Raw genomic sequence first — 18,205 nt, 5'->3', positions numbered from 1 at the left:
TCTGAGTTATGGGCAACTGTTTCCTAGTTTCATCCATCTCCAGAAACCCACATCAAGCGCACCAGTGCTCTTGGTATTTAAACTCTGGCCATAGAGTTTCTTTTGCTTCCATGACCTTTGGCTCCACTTCCAGCTTTTCCCTTGAAGTAGCTGTGAAAACCATATAACACTCACTCAGCACAGTCCTGCCTCCCTCTCTGAACACAGGGAGACACGGAGACCTGTTCCACCTCCCTCTGTGAGCACAGGAAACACTTAGTACAGTACCACCTTCCTCTGTGAGCACAGGAAACACTTAGTACAGTACCACCTTCCTCTGTGAGCACAGGGAGACACTGAGATCTGTTCCACCTCCCTCTGAGCACAGGCCACCATTTGTCTTGAATAAATGGACGGACATATGCAAAGTGAAAATAATAAGACTAAAAATACTCTCTCTGATGGTATGATCTAAAAATTGTGAAATATTTGATTCTAAGTAAGAAATACAATTTTTTTGAACTTCCATAATTTTTAAGACATACTTATAAAATTTATGTCCAAGGTAAAATACATTGTTTTATTATTTTTAAAATAAATTTCCAGAGAAAAATATGTAGCTCTTAAATGATGCTCTCTCTCTCTCAGGCTCTCTTTCCCACATCTGGCATAAGGAATGTGACATATCCAGGGCCTCCACATCCTCTCCTCCCTGACCTTCCCTTCCAAGCCTCCCCAGCCTCCCCTCCCCAGCCTCCCCTCCCAGGACTTCCCTTCCAAGCCTCCCCAGCCTCCCCTCCCCAGTCTTCCCTCCCAGGCCTTCCTTTCCAAGCCTCCACAGCAGCCTCTCCCCACATCCCCTCCATAGGTCCAGCCTCCTAGTGCTTCTGATTGTTGGGGAACCTGCTAGCACATCATGTTGAGCGGCACTCATAGCAGCATTGTGCATCATCCAGGCACCGTGACTCACACCTGTCATTCCAGGAGGCTGAGCTCTGAGGACTGCAGTTCAAATCCAACTTGTGCAGGAAAGTCTGTGAGACTCTTATTTCCAATTAGCTGTGGTTCAATGGTGGAGAAGTGGTAAAGCACCAGCCTTGAGCAGAAATGCTTAGGGACAGGGTCCAGGCCCTGAATTCAAGCTCCAGGACTGGTATAAAACAGCAACACCCAAAAAGTTCCTCTGATATTGTGATGGGATAGTAGCCAGCTTGTGTGTCTACAAACCGCCAGAGCAACTAATTGCCCTTGGGAGGTGTCCTGTGTGAGTTCCTCACTGCCTGCTGAGATCCTAAGCTGGGCAAGATGGGCAGGGCCCCTGTCCCCAGCACACAGACAGGCAGGCAGGGCCCTTGTTCCTAGCACACCACCTGACAGGGCCTCTGTCCCCAGCACCCTTTGTATTTCTCTTTTGTGTGACACTGGCCATTTCATCTTTTTGTTGTTGTTGTTGATAGTTGGGCTTAAATTTTGGACTTGAACACTGTCCCTCAGCTCTTCAGCTCAAGGCTAATGCTCTACCATTTGAGCCACAGTGCCATTTCCAGTTTTCTAGTGGTTTATTGGAGATAAAAGTCTCACGGACTTTCCTGCCTGGGCTGGCTTTGAACCATGATCCTCAGATCTCTGCCTCCTGAGTCGCTAGGATTATAGGTATGAGCCATTGGTGCCCAGTGGCCTTTCCATCCTGAGTGTCCTTGAAATGAGGTCCTGGGCACTGTGCAACATGGGTAGAGGCTGTTGTGGCTGGAAGTGCAGATGAGCCTATGGCTGTTGTGAATTACAGGAGCTTGCTGGCCACCATGGTCCAGATGTGGCATTAATGACTTGGAAATTTACTGGCATTTAATAAAAAGTTTTTGTTTCACTCACTTGATTCCTCATATATTTCCAGTTTCACCCAATTTTTCACAGACATCCAGAATTTAGTTTATTTCTTTAGTTCAGCACCCAAGTTAAAAAGAAAAGGTTAACCTATTTGTGTGCAACAATTTACTACAGAATTTACTAGAGAAATGAGAAAAATGAGAGTCCAGCATTATTGTAATAATGGGATATTTGCTTCCAGGTTGAACTTTCTTAGAGAAAAAGCCTTTTCTTTTGTTTTCTTTCTTCCTTCCTTCTTTTCTTTTCTTTTTTTTTTTTTTTTTTTGGTGACAGTCCTGGGGCTTGAACTCGAGCCCTGGTCACTGTTCCTGAGCTGTTTTTGCTCAAGTCTAGTGCTCAACCACTTGAGCCACAGCACAGCTTCTGTTATTTTCTGTTTATGTGGTACTGAGGAATGGAACCCAGGGCTTCATGCATGCTAGGTAAGCATGCTAGCACTTAGCCACATTCCCAGCTTAGCCTTTTTATTTTCTTAGTAACAATACTGGGGCTAGGGCTTTGTGCTCCTGTTTAATTACTCAAAGGCAGGTATTCTCCCTTTGGAGCCACAGCTTCACTTCCGTTTTGTGCCAGTCAACTGGAGATAAGCATCTCTTAGATTTGTCTACCCAGGGTGGACTTTTGCTTAATAAAAACTCTTTATCCAACAGTATTCAGTATACTATTGTTTAAAATATTTTTCTAAAAAGCTGGAGACAATCTAATTGTCTCAGAGAAAGATGCTAAAATGTAGTATTGTGCACTTGTAGAATACCACATAGTCTGCCAGGTGCTGATGGCTCAAACCAGTAATCCTATCTATTCAAGCTGTATTGTGGTTTGAAGGCAGCTGGGGCAGAGAAGCGTGTAAAATTCTTGTCTCCAGTTAACCAGCCAAAACCCAGAAGAGAAAGTATGGCTTACGTGGTAGAGTGCCAGTCTTGAACAAAAAAGCTAAGTGACAATGCTCAGGCCTTCAGTTCAAGCCCCAGTACTGGTACGAGCAAACACACACAGACACATATGCAAAATAAACCCAGAAATTGAGAAAGATTTGTTGAAGATCAAATTAGGAAAACTACATCAATAAGTTAGAAGATAATTGTATCTTACTTGGTTCTAGTAATTGTTTCATTTGCTATTGGCCATTTATTATTTGGATTATTTGTTTTCTTGCTGTTTATCTTTTTGAGATCTGTGTGTTCTGGATGTTATTCTGTTATCCGTTGACTAGCTAGTGATTTAGTCCCATTCTGTGGTCTGTCTTTTGATTCTGGTAATTCATTTACTATGTAGAAACTTTAATTTGATGCCATCCTATTTCCCAATATTTGCTCTTATTTTTGGAATTCTATGTAGAAAACTATTTATTTATACCTATATCTTTCAGAGCTTGTCCTGTGTTTTTTTTTCCTCATAGAAGTTTCAAGGTTTAGACCTTGCATTAAGATCTTTGATCCTTGGAGTAGGTCTTTACTATATATATTTTTCAAGTGGAAGTGTCAGGAAGTGGAAGCTGCGGTTAGTGCTGAAGGGAGAGGCTTTGGAGGGCACATATGGATGGCAATAAGGTGCCCAGAGAGACTTTAGCTGAGGAGCCTGAGTTAGAAGGAACCTGACATTGGACAGAGGACTGGAGTGCTCCATCCTTTAGAGGTCAGCCAAAGGGGAGACCTGTACCTTGCCATCATAACAAAAATGGAAGAGAAAATCAGAGAAGAATATATTTCAGGAGGAGAGGTTGATGTTTTTCCAGTGGTGTTGAATGGTGTGGTGAGAGGCATAGAGCAGTGACCACTGGCTTTGGTCATTGGTGATCATGAAGCATACTTGTGGCATAGCAGTGGGTGGTCAGGTCAGAGGGGTTATATGTGGATAGTGCTGTGAGGGTAGTCTCAGGGATGGTTGACAGCTTCTTAAAAAGTTTTGTCTTCTACCAGGGGTCCATGGCTCATGCCTATAATATCCTAGGTACTTAGAATGCTGAGATCTGAGTTTCATAGTTCAAAGCCAGCCTGAGCAGGAAAGTCCATAGACTCTGATCTCCAATTAACTGTCCAAAAACTAGAAGTAAAGGTATGGTTCAAGTGGTAGAGCAAAATCCCTCAGGGAGCCTCTGGTCCCTGAGTTTAAGCCCTAGTATGGTCACAAAAAAACAAAACAAAACAAATTTTGTCTTGTAGAAAAGTGGGAGTAATGGGGCTCATTGAGAGAGTTTCTATTTGTATTTCTACATTAATCTCCTTGTGTTTAATGGAAATTACTAACATTTGTATACTTTGCGAAGTATACAACTTCAAGAAGTTTGATCTTTTGGAGAACTTGGAAATGGGGCCTAGGGAAGGTGTTTTTGTTGTTGTTGTTTGTGTTCATTTTTTGTGTCAGTCCTGGCACTTAAACTCAGGGTCACAGTCCTTAAGGTTCTTTGCTCAAGGTTGGTGCTCTACCACTTGAGTTATGCATAGCTTCTACTTCTGGGTTTTGGATAGCTAATTGGAGATCAGATGGACTTTCCTGCCTATGCTGGCTTCCGACTTCAATCTTCAGATGTTAGCTTCTTGGGCAATTAGGATTATAGGCATTAGAATTTATCTCCTGTGTTTAGTAGGAATTGCTAAAATTTGCAAACTTTACCAATGAGTAAAGAGATGTTTTTGAGAGATTAGTGTCCCTGAAAATGCAAGGTCCTTGACTGGCAAATGGCTTAGGCTTACCAAATGAATATAGAAGACCATAAGTAGGACTTCGGGCACTTTGAAAGAAGGAAGGTGCCTCGCATTTGGAAGGTCTGCTAATAGAAGTGGATTTTAGATTTGGTAATAAGTTGAAAGAGCTCTTGTGTTTTGGATCCAGATTCCTAGAGACACTAAATGAGTGTTTCTCCACCAGTAACATTTGTGCTGGAGAATTCTTTGTTGTGGAGAGTCTCTTGTGCATTGCAAATGGCTTGGCAGTGCCTTGACCTCTGTTGACTAGATGTCTAGGGTTGTGGCGACCTCCACCCTGGTTTGCAGACATGACCAAATGCTCATGGGACAGAACAGAGGGCCTCTTGTAGGGGGTGCTGGTCTATGGCGAGGGTGTGGTGAGGAGCAGCGTCAAGCAGAAGGGGAGGCTTTGAAAAGCCAGCTTGAAGGACAGAGTTAGGTATATAGAAGTTAGGTATCCCTTTCCTCTGAAACACTCCAAATTTATTCATTTCTACTTTTTATTGTTTTTTGATTGTCTCACATTCCTTTGTGTTTTAAATAATTGAAGTCTCTTAGTTTGAGCTTTAGAGACAACAGTGTGCCAGTCGGTAGATAATGGATCAAGAAAATGTGGTCTGTCTGTCTATCTATCTATCTATCTATCTATCTATCTATCTATCTGTCTATCTATCTATCTATCTATCTGGCTGTCTATCTAATGTAATTCTATGCTTCCATCAGAAAGAATGACACTGGCCCATTTGTAGGGAAATGGAAAGACTTGGAAAAAAATCATATTAAGAGAAGTAAGCTAGACCCAAAGAAACATAGGTGCCATGGTTTCCCTTATTTGCAATTAGTAATATACATCTAGGATAATCTTAGCAGATGAGCAGAATAGTTTAATAGCTATGTACATGTGACCATAGCTATGTACATGATGCTAAGCGAAATGAACTGCAAGACATGAACACAAGAGGTTTTTTTTGTGTTGTTGTTGTTTTTAATGCACTATGTGCTTTTTTTTGTTTCTTTTGTATGTTCTTCCCCCTATGGTATATTCCTTGTTGTTACTGTATTTGATTTTGGTACCCTGATTTTGTATATACATTCATTTGAATTAGGGAAGAGAAGGGGAACAACAGAATGGTGAGACAAGGGATAAAGGGTGGGAGAACCAAAGCAACAGTGACATTCACAAGGCAATATGTTGGAAATGATCTGTACAACTTGGTGGGGGGCTGGATGGTGGGAAAGTAGGAGAAAAATGAGGGCAAGTGTAACAAGTTTGACAAGAAATGTACTTTTCCCCTTACTTATGTAACTAACCCTTCTATATATCACCTTGACAATAAAAAAAACACCATCAAGATCAGAGCAGTTCTCCAGATGAACTAGAAGCAAGCATTCTGGATGGTATATCAGATACGTGGAGTCACAACAGGGCAAAGAAGGCAAATGAACTAACAGAAATGGAAGATGTGCATTTTACCATATTTGTAGCTTTAAAATGGCAACAGTTGGATCCTTACCCAATTTTAAAGAATAACTTGTAGGTCTCATGAGCACATTACTCCTTCTGGGATTGCTTGGGGAACTCCCTGGGATATTGAGCCACAGCTCCACTTCCATTTTGTGCCAGTCAACTGGAGGTAAGAGTCTCTTGAATTTGTCTGCCCAGAATGGTTTTGAACTGTGATCCTTACATCTCAGTCTCCTGGGAAGATAAGATGACAGGCGTGAACTGCCCACAAGAAAATGCCTCTGACACAGAATTACCAGTACAGAATTTATTTCCGAAAATTCTGTAACACATGAGGCTGTAGTCAAACCCAAATACAGGACTGAGATATTTATCATAAAAGAAATTTGTAGAACCCCAAGATTGGAGCTTTGTCAGCATACTTCTTGGCTTCCTTCAGTGAAGCTATGAGAATGAAGCTGTCTTATACCTGAAAAGTCACTTCTTTTGTATGGAGTTAGTATAGAGTAGCACTAAAATAAGCAGAAACATTGGAAGGACAGAGATAAGCACGAGAAAAGGAAAGGAAACCTGTTGGCTCTGCAGCTGGTTTCATTTCTTGATGGTTTTTTTCTCATGTCCAGTGTTTCCACTCAGACCCCAAGTGGAGCAGCTGGCTGCCATCTCAGCTGACAATGGACTGGTGCCACACAGCCCCCAGAGCTGGCATCCAGGCTTTTATTCACTGAACAGTTAGCCAGATTTCAAGAGCCTGCCGGTGTTCTGATTTTGTATACTGTACCATCTTTCTAGCAGCCACACAAATATTACAATATTGCCATAATGATGGACTACTCGCTTGTTTCTTTACATAGCTTAGTGGCTGGTTATTTTAATCTTGCTGTTGGTTACTGAAATACTGAATAGTGGACTTAAAGATAAAACTCTTATTTCATAAAGACATTTCCCATTTTAGATATTAAGAGGGTTTTTTCCTTTTTAAATTTTCTTTTCACTTTTTCAAGTCCCAGTATGTATGCTTGTACAGGGAATTGAAACTCAAGGTTGCACACTTTAATATGGCATTTTTGCTTAAGGCTGGTTCTCTACCAACTTGAGTGACAGCTCCACTTCTGGCTCTTTGCTTGGATTTGTCTTCACTGCCTGGCTTTGAACCTGAATCATCACTCAAATCTCATCCTCCTAAGTAGCTAGGATTACCTCAGAACAAGCCTCTGGTGCCCAGCTAGTTTTCTTTAAGTGGAAATACCCAGCTAGGCCAGGCACAGCCATGCCAGGCGTAAAGGATTGTATGCATGTGCCAGGTACACATAGAAGGCGCAGACACAGATAGTATAGTTTTCTTCCTTCTGCCCACCCCCTGCATTTTTATGAATCATTCAACTCAAAAGTTTGTAAATCATCTTCAGACATTTTGTCTACCAGGCAGAATTGTCAGCCCATGGCCCAGTACTCTGTGTGTATGTGTGTGTGTGTGAATGTGTGAATGTGAACAGTGGAAGAAAAGGATTTGGTGCCTGGCACAGCTCTGCTATCCAACCCTGGGCCCAAAGAGGACAGCAGATTATTTGGGCTACGTGTTTGTTGAATTGGTTAGAATGAGAGCAGGGGGCCATCTGTCTGTGAAGTGGTTGCTGAGTTTCCAGTGTCATATTTGAAGGACACACTGACTGGCAGCATGTGTCCAGGGCACAGGGGCTATCAAGGTAGCGAGGCCTGGGTGTTTATGTCCTCAGCAGTGTCCTAGATGAGCCAAGGGAAAGCATGTCTCACACCGTGAAATTCCAGGAAGCAGAAAATTGGGAGAGCTTACATTAGGAAGCATTTAGTCAATAACTATATCAGGAATTCTTTCATTTTGGTCTTTCAATGCAAATTAAACAAAAAAAGTACCTGACTTAAATAAACTTTCAGATAGAGTTGAACTCATTACATGGTGTGTCACACCTCTTAATTCCAGCTACTTGGCAAGTGGAGGTAGGAGGATGAAGATTAGAGGCCAGCCCAGGTAGAGTTAGCACAAGACCTTATCTGGAAAACACAACAAAAGAGCAACAAACAGAACTTCCTTAAATTCTCTGGAGGCTGTGGGGTCTGAAGGCATGATTACACTTGTCTTTATATTGAAGAATATCCATCTTGCTTCTTTTGTGCGTGTTCACACATACAGAGTTGGGGTCAGCAGATGTCAACAGAGTGACACCAGGTTCAGCGGCTTCGTATCAGCCCCGTCACGCCACAGTTATAACATCGGGCATTAGCCATCACCTTCTGTGCCTGGCTGCCCTATCTAGAAATGATGCAGGAATAAATAGTATTAGGCTCTCAATTATCTTATTATCAAGCATGTTTTAAATTGTTCTTATCCTGAGCATTAATGTAGTAATATACTCCATGTGTTGTTCACTGCATTAAGAACCAATGGATAGATTCAAAGAATTCAAGAAGTTTGAAGTTTTAAACTCTTAAATATACAAATATGTGCCGGGCGCTGGTGGCTCACGCCTGTAATCCTAGCTACTCAGGAGGCTGAGATCTGAGGATTGAAGTTCAAAGCCAGCCCGGGCAGGAAAGACCATGAGACTCCTATCTCCAATAAACCACCAGAAAACTGGAAGTGGCGCTGTAGCTCAAGTGGTAGAGCGCTCGCCTTGAGCTGAAGAGCTGAGGGACAGCACTCAGGCCCAGAGTTCAAGCCCCACAACCGACCAAAAAAAAAAAAAAAATATATATATATATATATATATACAAATATGTAATGTATCAAAATATAGTTATATAATTACCATAATTACTTTTGTATAAGTACATATAAGATAATGACATATATTATGTAATATATAATTTAACTTGATAATTTATTTCTTGAAATGCAGTCTTACAGACACAATAAGGGAACACAGCTTCATGAGCTGTTTTTCAGACAACATAAATATCTTCCATAATAAGAAATCCACTGATTGCAATGTCAAAGGAATCAGGAAAACTAATATTTGTGTTTTATGCCTTGCTATGTTGACTGCTGGAAATACAGAGTGATTAAAAAGTAGCCACAGCTATCTCTAAACATTACCTAAGATTTTTTCCAAAAATCCCTCAATAGGCTGCTGGGCTTCTGGGAAGGGCATACCTCACTGTGGGAGCTGTGGACCACGTGAGAGCCCGGTGCCAGCACTGAGGGAACCAGCACCACAGGCGCCAGCAGGGAGTTCCACCCCATGCTGAAGCTGTGGCTGGGAACAGACAAGGTTTGGGGGTAGAAAGACCAGCAGTAACAGTGATGCCTCACAGACAGTCTATGGCTGCTTTGAAACCATCAGGGTTGTTGTCTTTCAACAATGGATGGACTGAAGTATCCACTGGAGTGTCCTTGTATTCCTAGAGCCCAGGCCAGGAGGACATGGCTGCAGCCAGGGCACAGAGAAACCTCTAATGCGTGCACTGCCCACAGCCTCGGGCATTCGTCAGGTGTTTAGTTTATAGGTACAATTAAAACTGCTTCCAGCACCCTAGGCTTTCAGTCTCTGCTTCACTTTGCTAACATAAATTAGGTTCTGAATAAAGTTCTGGCAGAAATATCACCATCCATTAACCTGAAGAAAACTTTTCCCTCCAGGGCCATTTTCTTCAGTTTTTTGTTAATGTCTTTCCTTTTCGATATAGAGATAAAAACAAGTATGCACATTTAACCCTCGGAGACTAGAACACTAGAATAATGACAAACTACTCTCTGAATAAGTCATGTATGGTAACTTTGACAAAAGCAATACAAAGAAATTTTTAGCTGGGCGCTGGTGGCTCACATCTGTAATCCTTACTACTCAAAAGCTGAGGATCCCAGTTTGAAGACAGCCCAGCAGGAAAGTACATGAGACTCTTATCTTCAATTAACCACAAAAAGCCAGAAGTGGTAGAGTGTGTGAACCCTGAGTGTGAGTTCAAGCCCCAGTGCTGGCATGAGAGAGAGAGAGAGGAAGAGAGGGAGGGAAGGAAGGAAAGAAAAGGAAGGAAGGAAGGCTGGTCGGTCTGAATACGTGAATCTCAAACTTGAGCTTCAAGAGCACCAACAACATTTGGGAACTGTGAATACGTTGATGCATCATCATGTAAGGCTGGCTCGTGTCCTGCTCTGGTCATCTCAGAGTCAAGAAATATATCTACAAGCTCATTAGTAATCAGGAAAGAGAAGAGAAAACACAGTATCACAATGATGACAATCTTAAAATTAACTTGTGCTAAGAGCATTTCTCCATATCACAGCTCTAGAGACATAGTTAATGGTTCATGGGTGTGATCCTCCACCTGACATGTGGCAGGGGCCCTTGGGTACCAGGCATAGGATGAGAATGTGGGAACAAGCTGTGTTTTCCCCTAGGCAGTGTACGACCTGTGTCATTAGACTTTATTGGCTTAGATTCTGTGTCTTGTTGTCTTACATCACTTGAAATATGATGGAAAACATTCTATCGGATAGGCAGATGACAGTAATCTCCCTGTGGACAAGTCTAGAGCTTCCAAGAGGAGAGCAGGAGCCACTTTGCTGCAGGAAGACCTTCTAAGTCACTTGATGCCTGAGGGCTGCAACTGTAATAGCTTTTTAAATGATGGAAAGGCCTATTATATAGATAATTATACTTTATTAGTGCTTCAACACTTACACTCGTTATTTAAGTCATGATAGCAGTTTTACTACAAGATACTGTGATATTTTAATGTAAGCTAAGAAAAAATATTCATCTTTAAAATAATATAACCATATACCCTTCCAAAATATGTATTAATAATAACAAAGAGTTCTTTAGATTTAGGCAGAATGTAACATTGTCATTTTGTTTGAAATACGACATTTTGTTTGTCATAGGTTTGAATTTTGTTCAAATAAGTCTTAGAAGTGATATGTAGCTATGTCTTAGGCCATACTGAAAACTGTTACTTTCCAAACAAATATTTGAAGGAAATAGCTCAGTTAACAGTTGAATTCCTAAGGCTCCCCAGGACCATGCTCCCCTCCCCAGACGCCCCCCCCCCCCATCCAGGCTGCCCTTTCTCTCTGTTTGCTGTTCCTGAAGCAGACTGGGCAGCACTGACCTGTGAATTCCAGAAGGGAAACTGATAGGTGATTGCTGCCAACCTTCATACCAAGACAGGAACAGGTGACGGAAGGAACTGAAATGACTTCCAAGTCATCATTTCACATAAAAATGGCCTTGATCTGGTGACTTCAAAAACCCATCCAAAGGCATCAGATTAGATGACAGGGGAGACATGCTCACATACATGGAGACATACATGCATGTATGTGCTCATGCACTTGCTTGTGTATTTTAGCTTTTAGGCAAGAAGACAAGAATTAAATCTCTTACTACATGTGCAGAGTGGGAGCACAGGGGTTAAATTCCAGTTCCTGCATGATTGCTGTGGGCCTGGTGGTGGTGGGGGCAGTGCCAGCCCCTCAAGGGGCACCAGATCGACAGGGATGTGGCATGCCAGGGCTCGGGGGACGGCATGGTCAAGTAAAGGATACTCAGCATGTGAGGAAACAGTAGCTGAAAAGCCACGGCAGCCTCACTTCCAAGCTCAGGAAACCCTGCATGCTGGGTGTCTCAGCATCTCCAAGCCTCTGTTTTCTTATTTTTAAAGTTAAGGTGATGGAACAAGGAAGGGGGAGAACGCAGTCAGAACACTCAGTGCACACCTGTGAAATGGGAATCAGATAACTGTGGGGAAGACTGGGACTGGGAGAGGTGGGGAGGGGAAGGGCAGGAATGGGAGGGATAGGAAGGGGCAGGGGTGGGGCTGGGAGAGGTGGGGAGAACACCGAAGGGGTGACACTGGTCACCATGCATTGCGCTCACAAACTCACATGTGGAATTCAAACCCCTTTATACAGCTATTTAAGGATAATAATTCTTTTTGGAGAAGTGAGCCCCTACACTTAACGTGTTTATTCCCTTTTCCTATGACACTAGAACAAGTTGTTGAATATCACACAGATAATGTGTTTATTTTATTTTATAGCAAATAAAATGAATGTCAGAAGTGGCACTGTGGCTCAGGTGGTAGAGCATTTGCCTTGAGCTGAAGAGCTGAGGGACAGTGTTCAAGCCCCATGACTGACAAACAAATATAAATAAATAAATAAAATGAATGTCATGTATTTATTTTTAGGGTGAAAATGGTTTACGTGGTGTTCCTGGCTTACCTGGACAAAAGGTAAAGAGCTTTTAAATACTTGGCATGAGCCAAGGATGTTAACATCTTGACAATATCATTTGCACACATAATATAGAGATTCAGAAAATGTTTTTGGTAAAACTGAATTCCAGTTAAGACTCTGAGAAAGCTAATGTCCAGTTTTGTTATGTTTTGTTTTTCCTCCTCTGAAGTGCACTCTAAGAAAGCTTTGTCATGGGCTTCAGTGATGTGTTGTCCTAAAAATAGAAAACTAACAGTGAGCTGTCTTAATTGCCTTTGAATAATAAAACTGCTTATGTATTATGTATCCTTCTTTTGATGTCTTCAGATTGAGCTGAGCAGACTGGTTACAGTGGCATAAAAAATGTAATATTATAAAGAGGTTATAGACAGCTAATCTCTATGAAGGAAGTCTCCCAGAGTGGCAAAGTGATGATAAATGGGAGGTTTTTCACTGGCCAGGGTGCTTCCGTCTGTGCCTGGCAGCTCTCCCTTCACCAACGTGAACCGTGTTTGTGCCCGCTCTGGGAAGAACACCACTGTAAGTGACACAGATGGTAGATCCTAGCTTCCCAGAGGGTGAGTGAGGGCTCCCTTCAGGCTGAGCCAGCTTCCACTGTCCTCATAGACCCCACAGAGCCCCACCCCAGAGGGAGCATTGGCAACACAAGCTTAGATGCCACTAAAGGCAGACTTGCCATTTCTGTGTTCTGGAGGAGATCTACCGGTCTTCACAACAAGATGTCAGTAATCATTGTGCTTCTGATTCTCTGTAGCTAAGACTACTATATAAAAAAAGACAGGCCCTTGTTTCTAGTTGCAGTTTCCTGGGCTTGGCCCAGTGAAGGTAATGAGACTATGCTGGCAGCTTCTGAATTCCTCTACCAGGTTCTAGACAAAACCTGCAGAGCTGGCGCACTCTTTCTGTGAGAGGAGTTGCCAGCCAGGGATGAGCAGATTTATCTGCTGGGAAATTGCTTTGGACTTTCTAGCAGCTGTTGGTGGTGGCTGGATCAGGCTGGCACTGGGGCTGACGTGCTAGGGGTGTTGAGCAGCTTCAGTGTCAGTTTGAATTAACAGATGGAATTAAGGTCTCTATTTTTAGAAAAAAAAATGGTAGAATGGTAGATGCATGGTCTCATGCATTCAGTGGCAACAATCTTTCTTTCTTTCTTTCTTTCTCCTTCCTTCTTCCTTCTTTCCCTCCCTCCCTCCCTCCCTCCCTCCCTCCTTCCCTCCCTCCCTCTCTCTCTCTCTCTCTCTCTCTCTCTCTCTCTCTCTCTCTCTCTCTCTCTCTCTCTGTTCGTGGTTGTGGGGCTTGAACTCTGGGCTTGGGCACTGTCCCTGTGCTCTTCAGCTCAAGGCTAGCACTCTGTAACTTGAACCACAGTGTCACTTCCAGTTTTCTGGTGGTTAATTAGAGATAAGAGTCTCATGGACATTCCTGCCCAGGCTGTCTTTGAACTGTGATCCTCAGATCTCAGCCTCTTGAGTAGCTAGGATTACAGGTGTGAGCCACGGTGCCTGGCTTCTTCTTTCTTTTTGTTGGTAATTTTTTGATAATAAACAAAACATGATTTAATCACATGTATGTATATATGTACTGTACACATGTATTTTATTCTGTGTATATATAAAACTATTTACAAAGACTATGCATTAAAAGCGGACTGCTTTTCATTAATTTGAATTTTAATTATACCAGGTGTCACTTTGATGAGGCACTTCAGGCAAATCTGAGGACTAAAGATTGTCTTTCATCTGGGCACTAGTGCTCAGGCCAGTAATCCCAGCTACTCAGGAGGCTGAGATCTGAGAATTGAGGTCCAAAGCCAGACTTGGCAGGAAAGTCCATGAGACTCTTATCTCCAGTTAACCAGCAAAAAGTCAGAAGTGGAGCTGTGGCTCAGATGGTAGAGTATAGAAAAGCTATGGGACAGTGCTTAGGCCCTGAGTTCGAGCTCCAGGACCAGTGCAAAAAAAGAAGAAAAGGAGAAAAAGGCCCAGGAAGGGAGGAGGGAGAAAGAGAAGGAAGGAAGGAAGGAAAAAGGAAGGAAGGAAGGAAGGCAGGCAGGCAGGCAAGCAGGCAGGCAGGCAGGCAGGCAGGCAGCAGGCAGGCTCAAAAGTCTCATCCCTTTGAACTCAGGAAATGCTTGCTGAAGGCTTCTCTGTCAAGGCCCTCCTCGGGTGCTGACTGGCTCTCATCACTTGCCTTCTGCCCTTACCACTCCTTCTCTGGTGCTGGCCTCCCAGGTGGAGCCCAAACTCCCAGGTCTCAGGTTTGAACCTGAGCCGAGCCATCCTGATAGTCAGTCAGTACCAGAACAGCATCAGAGCAGGGCCAAACAGAAGTCAGCACTGCAAGCAGCCAGCCACCTCTGGGTCTGGGGAATACAATAAAAAGGAAATGATGGATTGGGTGCTGGTAGCTCACACCTGTAATCCCAGCTACTCAGGAAGCTGCGATTTGAGGATCACGGTTCAAAGCTAGCCAGGGCAGGAAAGTCCAGGAGACTCTTACCTCCAATAAGCCACTAGAAAACCAGAAGTGGCACTGTGGCTCAAGTGATAGAGTGCTTGCCTTGAGCTGAAGAGTGCAGGGACAGTGCCCAAGCCCAGAGTTCAAGCCCCATGACTGACAAAAAAAATGTAAAAAGATTTACTTTAATCACAGAGAATATATTGGTGATTGTCAGGAATCCTACCTTTACTTAAATGGTAGACACTTCTGGTTGCATGCATTCTTTTTCCATATAAAAGGTATAGATTTTATTAAACAAGATTTCATTATGATGCCACTACTCCATTGGGTCTAAGCTTTAAATATGTACACCTGATTGATCAGCCAAATTTTCCTGAAGGAATAAATAAGAATTTTCTGTACTAGAAAAGAGATTAGAATGATTTCAAAGCGTTTAATAAAGGGAGGATTTAAAAGGTATGACCACAGAATGTAAGAAATGCATGAGCATCTGTGCCATCCTGAGTCACTGGACTGGTAGTCATAGAAAAGACAGGAGAAACCTTGCCCAGGAGCTGAGGACATCTGTGCAAATCAAGAGGAATAATAAACCCCTCCCCCTCCTGGCCCCCAGCCCTCAGTCACCTCTCCCCTCCCCAAGCCCTGACCCCCTCTCTTTCCCCCTCCAGGCTCTCTAGCCTTGATCAGGCCCCCCTCCCTTCCCAGCCCCCAGCCCTAAGCCCCCCTCCTTTCCACTTCCTGGCCCCCAGCCCTGAAACCCCACTGCCTGAACCAAACCCAGAGTAGACAGGGCCACACAGAAGCCTCCAGGGACCAGAGCAGGGGAACAAGTGGGGACGGAGGGCATAATCTAGCTCCTGACCCAGCTGTGTCATCTTGAGTGACCTTGTACAACGGAATCCTGTGTGGTTAATTTCATATCCTAAAGTAGTATTTTATTGTAATAAATAACTGCAAAATAATTTGCTAACTCTTGAAAAGCATCATTGCTTTACAAACAGCTTATTGAAAGTACCAAAAATAGAAGTGCCTAGATGTTCAAAATTCCCCTTCACACACCATTTCAATCTGTCTCCATTTCAAAACTGTCATTGTGTTTTTAAATAAGTCAGACAGTTCCATCCCTTTGTTTCATAATTCTTATGTACAACAACTGCCAGGCAATTAAGGCAGTGGAAAGGAAGGCTGGAAAGATGACTAGATCATCTCAAGTTAGACAGGATCAGGCGCTTAGCTTGCTTGGCAGTCGTCACTTATTCTCCTCTTCATTATTTCAGTATTTCTAGAGACAACGAGCATCTACTGTAATTATAAGATGAATTACACTGTTGTGAGCTACATGATAATTATTCTCCTCACTGAACTGTGAGAAAGAAAAAAGATAGCCCAATAATAGCCATGCCATGGAAAATTCCATTGAATTATAACTTTTAAAAGCAGGTCTTTTGTCTTAGAAGTCTTGAACATTTTCACTTTGAATAACAGTCATTGTAAGAGCATACTTTTCTTTTGCAATTTTTTTTTATTGTGATTAAGTGATTACATAAATTTCACAGTATTGTGGGATAGTGATACTTAGTTAAAGTCACAAACACATTCTAGCCTTCATGGGGCAAATTGTCTTTATCGTGGTCTCTAAAGTTTATGAGTTCTATGAGCTTTGACATTTCTTCCACATCGGGTGATATGTACATTTCTTTCCTTTTGCTTAGTGTCAACTGTTTCCTCTTTCCCTCTCATTTCCTCCCTCCCATCATTGCCATTGAGTTACTTGATTTATTTGGATCAATATCCAGTGCAGCTGATAGGTCCCACTGATATATGTTTTCCCCCTGTTTCCCTCTGTTTCTGTGTCTTCCTCCTAGTTTCCTCCCATGTGCATATATATATGTAGTCAGCAGCATGGGTCATTTAGTAATGATTCGACCAGATGAACAGAGGTCCTTTGTTTCTTGAGTCTTTACTTTGTTGTATCATCTTACCTTTTGGATTTAACACCCACTTATCAGGGAGTCCATGTGCCATTTGTCTCTGTGTAAGAGTATACTTTCAAGATGAATACTTTATTTGTGTTTGTTTTTAATAATGAGATTATATTTTTTGGATAAGCAGAGCTACACAGGGTAGAGGCACCTCTGACTGTCATTCAGCCTCTGATGCATTATAAGTTTAAGAACTCATTGCTTCAGAGTTCAGCCTGTGATACTCATTGCTAGCTGGGCATGGGTGGCTCACGCCTGTAATCCTACCTACTCAGGAAATGGGAGAGCTGAGGATCACAGTTCAAAGCCAGCCCAGACAAGAGAAGTCTATGAGATTCTTATCTCAAATAAACCACCAGAAAACCAGAAGTGGTGCTGTTGCTCAAGTGGTAGAGTACTTGCCTTGTGTTGAAGAGCTGAGGGACAGCGCTCAGGCCCAGAGTTCAAGCCCCAGGACTGACTGGAAAAAAAAAAAACCCTTATTGCTTCAGAGTTAAACTTGCCCTGCCAAACTTGTTTGTTAAATAGTATTTCAGAGAGAAAGAGAGGGAGGGGAAAGAGGAGGAAGGAAAGGGATACAGGAAGGGGAGGGGGAGATGAAGAGGGGAGAGGGAGAGGAAAAGGAGAGACAGGGTAAGGAATGGAGGGGGAGAGGTAGGGAAGAGAAGGGGGAGAGGAAAGGAGGGGGAGAGGGAGAGGAGTGGGAGGGGAAGGAAGAAGGGGGGGGAGAATGAGGGAGAAATCCAGTTACAACTGCAGTGATGTCACATATTCCTGACTTGTGACCTGCCATCCACATGATGTGGATCCCTCCACAAGTGACATTTACTCCTGACACACACATGGCCACACATTTGTAATGAGATTTTAGATGTGTTGGCAGCTAGTGTGGACTTTTCCACTTGGAGAATTAAAATGATCTTGACTTTGAAGGCCTTTTTGGGCTTAATGAGCATAAAAATCAGTCCAGTGAGCATACATTCCATTTCTTTTCTCAGAAATCATCAGGTAGTTTTCAAATGACAACTCACATATTCATATGCTTGCCTAACATAATACATATTTATTTAGGTTTAGTGCTTATTTGATTAATGTGGATGTTGTTAGCATTAATTTCATATGCAGCCTTTTGCCTTTGGTAGCTGGTTCTGAAGATGGAGTAAGAGGCATGGCAAATGCCTCCCCGAGCTCTGTGCACAGTTTACTTAGTTGAGCCATTCATACTGTTTTCCAGAAGCCTTGGCTTCAGCCTGTTGTTCTGTTGGCTTTGACTTCCAGTGTTAAGTATGTATCAGCCAGCTCCTGTGATGGACAGATGCCAGGCTAATATGCGTGACTGGTGATTTCCTCCATAGCATTTTATTCATTTATTTCTAATAGACTCAGATTTTATGTCTAACTCATGACCAAAGTCATGTGACCTCATCTTTCTACCAATACCACAGACAGCCTGCTACTTCCCAGTACTCAACTTAGATTCTGGCTCCTGGCATGGAGTATCATGAGACTATATTCCATCCCTAAATAT

At 42.7% G+C, this 18,205-nt stretch overlaps 1 protein-coding gene across 4 annotated transcripts in view; it reads left to right on the top strand.

Moving 5' to 3' along the window:
• Col19a1 (collagen type XIX alpha 1 chain) overlaps positions 1–18,205 on the top strand; it is a 218,753-nt gene that overhangs the window by 45,764 nt on the left and 154,784 nt on the right. For all 4 annotated transcript variants that reach the window (XM_070010079.1, XM_070010078.1, XM_070010080.1 and 1 more), the window contains one exon: positions 12,187–12,231. In XM_070010079.1, the coding sequence (XP_069866180.1) occupies positions 12,187–12,231 (45 nt within the window). The remainder of the gene's footprint in view (positions 1–12,186; positions 12,232–18,205) is intronic.

The sequence above is a fragment of the Dipodomys merriami genome, unplaced genomic scaffold (assembly GCF_024711535.1).
Source record: "Dipodomys merriami isolate MVZ:Mamm:240054 unplaced genomic scaffold, mDipMer1.0.p SCAF_8, whole genome shotgun sequence".
In the NCBI taxonomy this organism is placed as follows: Eukaryota; Metazoa; Chordata; class Mammalia; order Rodentia; family Heteromyidae; genus Dipodomys; species Dipodomys merriami.
Note: the sequence above shows the minus strand (reverse complement) of the source record. Positions and strands in the feature narration are given on the sequence as shown.